The 7361-nt window shown below is 39.2% G+C and overlaps 1 protein-coding gene across 1 annotated transcript; it reads left to right on the plus strand.

The window, feature by feature from the left end:
* The first annotated feature begins 509 nt into the window (after positions 1-509).
* Positions 510-5937, plus strand: LOC140651437 (probable glutathione peroxidase 8). The gene is made up of 4 exons (XM_072860910.1): positions 510-539; positions 1911-2078; positions 2699-2960; positions 5648-5937. Exons 1-4 carry the CDS (start codon positions 510-512, stop codon positions 5815-5817), a joined length of 630 nt encoding a protein of 209 aa, XP_072717011.1. The 3' UTR covers positions 5818-5937.
* Positions 5938-7361: the final 1424 nt, after the last annotated feature.

The raw sequence follows: 7361 nt of genomic DNA on the forward strand, positions 1-7361 counted from the left end.
GTAAGGAAGCACAGCAAGTATAATAGGCTTCTGGATCATTATTAGGTACTGTAGTAAATGTTTATAATATATTAAGTCTTGTAAATTTTTTTTATTTCTGAAATAATATTAGATGCAAATTACAAGCTAGTGAGATATAACTTAGACAGTAGGATATTGCATGGATTTTCTGAAATCAAACACATTCAAACTTGCTTTTAAAGTCAGCATTAGTCACCTGTGTTTGCTTTTTCAGTACAGCTTTGTTCGTTTCAGCACACAAGTCTGTGCCTTTTCTGTCCCCACCACTGAAACACCACATTCATAGGCCTCACTGCCAGGCAGAGATCAAGCCTCACATGTCCTAAGATCACAGGAAACACCCATACAAATACTGAAATTTCATGGTGTTTCCCAAGCATCTCTCTTATGTAGAACTGTGTGAAACTCTCTACATAGTCTTGTTAAACAAAATGAACATGGACTTTAGCTATTCAGAGAACATTATAGAAATGGTTGAACATACCACTATGATATTGTTCAAATCAAGGGTAGTTGAGGTGATATTGAATTCACTGAAAAGCAACAGACCCCCAGATTCCAGGTTTCACCTTCAGAAAGTCCTGTTCCATTTTCATCCTTTAAAATGTAGCCTCTAAGCGCAGAAAAAAAGCAGAGTGAAGAGAAAAATGACCGAGACAGAAATCACTCTTCAATAGTGGTTTGGACTAGAAGGAAAAGAATGTTAGCAGAGACTGACAAGCAATGTGGGCTGAAAGACAAGTGGTAGCTTAGAAAAGCCCAAGAACAGAAATGTAAGGAGGAGAAAACAAAACCCTGAAAGCTGAGAGGAAGAGAGAGAATAGCAAATGGACAGAAAGAAAGAAGAGCTGAACAAGGGAAGACATGAAGAAAGACAGATAAAATTTTGATTTTCCATAACTGAGTTGTCACCACTACATGTTGATGTGCCTTCAGAAACCAAGAGCAACAGGCAAACATCTTTAAAATAGAAAACAATAAAATTAAGACAGAGAAGACACCAGACTCGTGTGGCTCTAAAGTTCAGAATTTCTTTCACAGTTGCCTCAGCAAAACATCACTGGAGCTGCCTGGCTTAGATCTGAGATTCTCAGCTAACTCATTCTTCTCTCGTGCAGACCTTCTATCTTCTCATCTCAGCATAGCTAGCTGCCAATTAGCCAGTAGCAATAAAAAAAAAGCAACCCATTTTCCATCATCAGTCCCATCCCCCACGCCCCCAATTACAAAAAAATATTTTATTTTCTTCTCTTATGCCAGCCTATAAACAAGGATGTTTTCTCTGCCCCATGTGCTGTAAAAGAGTTTTTACAAGCAAAGCTGCCTGTGATCCCACAGTAGCTGATGAGAGGCAGGACAGAGGCTGTAAACAGGGTGGTTTCAGCCATACTGCCCTCCTTCTACCTAAACAGCTGGCCCCCAAACTGCTTCTTCAGGTCTGTCTGATAGCATAGGTGCCTGCTGCTGAACAACTCTGCCAGGGACACCTGAGGGGCCCAGGGGATGTGCTAGAGCTGCACTACAGACCCACAAAAGGGGCCCCAGCAGCTTTCAAGACACTGTGCAAACACTGGAGTATCCCACACAGGTCAGTTAAACAGAGCAATCAGCATCCTTAGGTGATGGGAACACACTTTTCATTCGTTTCTTTTTTTTCCCAGCCAGAGAGATTTCTGTACTTTACCAAGCGCTCTGAAGCCCAGCAGAGGCACTGTGAAATGAAACAGCCACTTTTGCAACAGGGACAAAACAAGCAGCTTGTTCTTTTCAGTCTGAGCTGTAAGTTTCATATTTCAGCTCCTCCTTTACATTCCAAGCCTGCCCAGGCTCCTCTCCAAAGTTTTCAAAAATTGAGCCTCTCACAACTACTTATCCTCTGAAATACTCAGTGCCCAAAGCCAGGGTCTTTGTTGTCTTTCTGTCGATGGTTTTGTGTACTGCCATTCTTTGCCTGCTGCAACTCAGATTTTTTTAAACTTAAAATCAAAGATTTTTATTCTTTTGAAGTCAAGGATTCACAAGGAAGGATTGTTTCCTTGGAGAAGTACAGAGGGAAAGTTACAACTTCATTATATCTTTGTCTTGAATCTTTACATCTCTTTTTCAAGAGATGTTCATTTGTAGGTAAACAAAAAGGTTGGTTATGGGAATTTACAAGCAGAGATTTGTGCTAAATTCCCGTTCTTCAAACAGTAAACTGGAGAGAAATATATTTTATCTATGCCTGCTCCAGGAATTAGTTATTTGAGCTAATAAATCAAGAAAAATGTTCTTTCATATTCTTTATTATAAATCAATATAGTCTAAAAATGGGATTTGTGCATTTTAAGCTTAGTTAAGAATGGTAGCATCTTATGTTGAATTCTGGAAGCTGATCTAATAAATATCATTTTAAGTGCCTGCCCTAAATATCTGCTTTTTTACATGCTTATATTTAAACAAAGCTGTAAGTTTAGGTTTATCCATTTATTGGATTTTTAAAACAGAATGTCTGAAAGTAAATATCTTCAGCTGCTCTCATTCTTATCTGTTTAATGAAATTATGATCAGGTAGATTAAATTTAGCCTTCAGGCAGGCACGATTGTGGTAGTGGGATATGCCATTTTAAGACTGAATTGTAATCTCTATGCCATCTCTAGTTATTTTTCTTACTATTCTATCTTTATTTCTCTGAAGGCGACTTTGGCTGTAAATGTGGCCAGTTACTGCCAACACACAGACAAAAATTACATCGCACTGCAAGAACTACACAGAGAGTTTGGTCCCTCCCACTTCACTGTGCTGGCTTTTCCCTGCAACCAGTTCGGAGAATCAGAGCCTAGTTCAAGCTGGGAAATAGAATCTTTTGCCAAAAGAAACTATAGAGTAACCTTCCCCATTTTCCAAAAAATCAAGATCCTAGGATCAGAAGCAGAGCCTGCCTTTAAATTTCTAATAGGTAACTATTTTCTTTTATATATCGAGCTGCCTGTAACCATGGTATTCTCCCTAAATTCCAGTCTTGAGTTTGTTTGTTAGGCCTAATCTGAGCAAACATCGTAGTTTTCATAGTCTATGGAGAGAAACAGGCACTCTTAGCACACAATTAATCTTGTTTCAATGTGGATATCAAAAATATGGTCAGAAGAGTAGTACCCTGAAAGAATCCGTTTCTCCCCGCTGATTATAAAAACAGCCTACTGTCACCAGCCCAGCTAGAAACGTCCATTTTGTGAACATATAAACTTGAGTGCAAAGATTCCCACCTACAAAATCCCAGTTCAAATTATGTGACTTCTGTTGAAAAGCAACTTTTCTTATGGACAAAAATGTAACTATGGGTGTCTTAAAATTACTGGAAGATTTTACATAAACACATGCTAATGAGAAGATTCCTTTTTTAGCAGAGTCATATGTCTACCTTTATGTAAACTGTGTTTTAAAGCAGGATTATATATACCGTAGTTATATATAATCACCAATTTGCATTAGTCTCGTGAACTTCAGGGCCTGGCCTGCAAAACCCACTCACGCAAATACTCCTGTTACAGTAAGCATTTACAGACTTAGAGCCTCATACTCTCACAAGCAAAATGAAACTCTCTTCAGTTGACCAAAGAGCTCACATACTTTAAGCCAACTTAAAAAGCCTCCCTGAATTTTCCCGAGCTTTGGCCAGGTCTTTGACCCATACTAAACACTGATATATGAAAGAAAGGATAATTAGAACATAACCCTTCTCTATCACATCATTTTAACTAGAAAATAAGGTAGGACGAGGCCCAAACCTGTATTCCATCTCCCTGCCCCAAGACAGGATCACAGTTACCCAAACCAGTACTACATGTGTTTCTCCGGACTATTACAATAGTCATATGAGAGATTCTAAAACCTCCCAGTCTAGTCCAGTTTTTCCACAGCTCCTCTTGTCAGAAAGCCATTTCAACATCTAAATGAAATCTTTCTTACACCACTTAAGTCTGTTGCTTCTTGCTATATCCTCTGTGATACCTCTTATGTACTTGAAAATTCTTATCATTTAGGAGTCATTTAAGTGGTCACCATTGTCACTGTAACTGTGTTTCTTCCTACCTCCCCTTAGGCATGTCACCAAAAACCTCAGGTAAAACCTCATTGCTCTGAGTTGCCCTAATGTCCAGAAATGCACTCTGGAGGTGCCTCTCAGTTCATTATAGAGGAGACATGGGCACATAGGTACCAGCTGGGTGGGATGAATCTAGATTCTAACTCCCAGTGCAATCAGTATCAGACATTAATACCTATACAGAAACAGAACTGCCTTATTCACTCAGTCGGTTCTTATTTGACATGCTGTTCACCCACAAGAAAAAGAAAGATTCTCTGGTACTTAAATATATCCTCTGGATATATTTAATAATATCCTCTAATATATGAATATCCTCTTAATATATTAAATATACCCTGGATATATTTAATAATATCCTCTGGACCTTAAATAAGATCTGTCTTTTCCTGCATTCCTCTGCTTCACATGAAATTACTGTGCATCTTCAATTAAAGAAGCACCTGTTTTCTTCATGTCTTGACTATCAGAAGGTTGAACATCTTCATGCTACATCCCCTCCTGCCTGTGACTGCTAGCTACCATTTGCCCAGCACTGTCAGATACTCTAATGCAAAAAGAATCCACTGGCAACATAAACATGGTGCCAGGGCCTTTACACAACTGCTTCTTGTTGCTTTCATAGCAGTAAGGCATTTTGCTGGGTTTGTAGCCTCATCTTTCCTAAAATAGTGTCCAGCTTCCTATGTGTACTTTGTATACGTTATTCATATGCATTAATGAACACTGGAAGAACAGAGATGGGGTTACATTACTTCGAGACTGATCCTAGATACAACAACTCAGCAAAGATATAATTACTAGCTGGGCCAGAGCCTCCATGACATGAGCTTTACCATACCCATTTGCTTGCCATGGTGTCCTCTTACAGTCATGACATTACAAATGTAGTCCAATGGCAAAATTCAACCCATTGCTTCCAAGAATCAGTGTAGGGCTGAGCACTGTTCCCCACTAGGCACCTGTTCCCCAGTCAAATCTCCTAGAGTTTTCTTCTAATTCTTCTCTCAAAAAGAGATTTCCCTCAAAACCTGTGAGACTCTCCAAGGACAAAGCCAGAGTCAAGAAACTGCTTCTGCCTCCTCTAGGAGCCACATAGTTTCCCGATAGCCCCTTGATCCCAGAAATTATCTCTGCCAGGTATTCATGACAGCAAAGATACCAGTAAGGTTTTGCCTCATGGGATGAAAGGAGCTGAATTAAGCCACTACCACCAGTATGACTTCCTGCTCCCATTTCACTTCCCCTAAACCAACATAAAACTGGGGATTCCTCAATGAGTGTGCAGCCCCCATATCCTCCTCCCTAGGAAGCAGAGCATAGTAAAAGTAGGAACTCTTAAATAGTTTCACAAGAAGGGGAGAACATCATTCACTTCCCACTTTTCAGATCATTAACACCAACCAGTAAATCCATGCCCAGACTACTAGCAAAGAACAAGGTGGGATTACTTCAACATAAATAGTTGAAGAATCACTGCAGGATAATGAAACAATTACAAGTGTAAGTCACACTAAAATGATCTGATGCCATTCTTACAGATTCTTCAAAGAGCGAGCCTCGATGGAATTTCTGGAAGTACCTTGTCAGCCCCGAGGGTAAAGTTGTGAAATTCTGGAGACCTGAAGAGCATATAGAAAGTATCAAGCCAGAAGTAGCATCATTAATCAGGCAGGTTATCGTGGGAAAAAAAAAAAGAGAAGACCTTTGAAAAAGACATTCACGCTGTGAATCCATTCAACAGCATGGGTGCACAACCTTACTACATTCCTGGGAAATGCTGCTAGAAGCTAAACCATCAGGTGATTTTACTTCTCTTTGGTGTTAGTATTTTCAGCTACACTATGTCCATTAACATTGGATTGGCTCCTGCGACAACCTTGAGAACCACTCAGGTTACTGAGAATGGCAAGGCACTCAGTACCTTGCAGGAATGGACCTTCAATTTGCATAAAGTTTCTGAATGTTTCTTTAAATCGCTGACAATAGCTAATTACAATTGTCACCAGCAGGAAGATAGCTAAAAAGGATTGGTTGATAAATTAGTATTTGCACAGAAGAGTTTTGTTTCCCATCTACCAGTAACAAATAGATTTTGATATTCCATTAGCACATAATTGCCCTGACTGAAAGACATGGGGCCCAGAGGCATCATACCAGGGTTTTGAGAGACAAATGCAACTGAAGATACCAGCTTTGCAATATCTTCTTGAGGAAGATTACTGAATTGCAAAGCTGTCAACTTAGTTGTAAAAAAAAGTATATAGAAAATAAGATTATTATTAAAAGAAAAAAATTGCAAAAATGTTTTCTTGCCTGCTTTGTGTGTATTTTGATTCATTTTACATTTCACCTTTACAGCAACACCTTTAACCTCTTTAGCCTTCCTCCATACATTTGCACCACGGTACAGTACCTCAGCTGTGAGCTCATCTCCTGCTGGATTGCTAGTCTTCTGACCTGGGTGAAGACAGGGCCTGTGTGAATATACATGGTTGCTTACAGTAGGATTCAAGGGGAAACAAAAATCAACAGCCTGGCACTCTTAACAGACATCTTTCTGAGACAGTCCAAGACAATGTTCCCCAGCCATCTACCTCACATCTCTGGAATAAATCAACAGTCTTCAAGTAGAGGTAGAAGAAGGGGATGAAGGTTCATGCTTCAAGCCCCACTCTTCTTACCTTGCAATCTCCCTAGTCCAGCATGTAACTGCAAACCCATTTCCAGTTCTGTTCCACTGTTCTATTTCAAACTGCCAAGTGTTTTGATTTATCTGTTTGATGAAGGGAGACAGTACATTGAAATAAGGAACCTCATTCCAGCTGTCCAAGTCTTAAAGGAGAGCTGACAGAACAGAAAGGAGAGAAACCAGTGTCTCAGAAGAGTTTTCTATATGAAAAAGGACTGGTAGCATTAGTGCTGTTCTGTAAGACTAACAGTGACTGAAAATAACCGAAATGCTTCAAAGCATTTTCCAAGAAAGATGGCCACTTAACTGTCTTTAAAAGGTGAGAAATTAAAAAGCAATTAAAAAATAAGCATTTTTTCATTAACCTACAGAATTCATTGAGAATTTCACAGAAAACCCCTGAGGAATAAGGACATAAAAAGATTTAAAAAGAAAAGATTGAGTAATGATACTGATGTGGAGGATTAAACAAAGTCACCCTCAGTAATGACAACCATCATTTTAGAAGGGAAGTCAAACCTTATGTATGACAATTTTAGTCACTCTCTAACTTTTAGAGATCA

The sequence above is a fragment of the Ciconia boyciana genome, chromosome 4 (genome assembly GCF_034638445.1).
Source record: "Ciconia boyciana chromosome 4, ASM3463844v1, whole genome shotgun sequence".
Lineage (NCBI taxonomy): Eukaryota > Metazoa > Chordata > Aves > Ciconiiformes > Ciconiidae > Ciconia > Ciconia boyciana.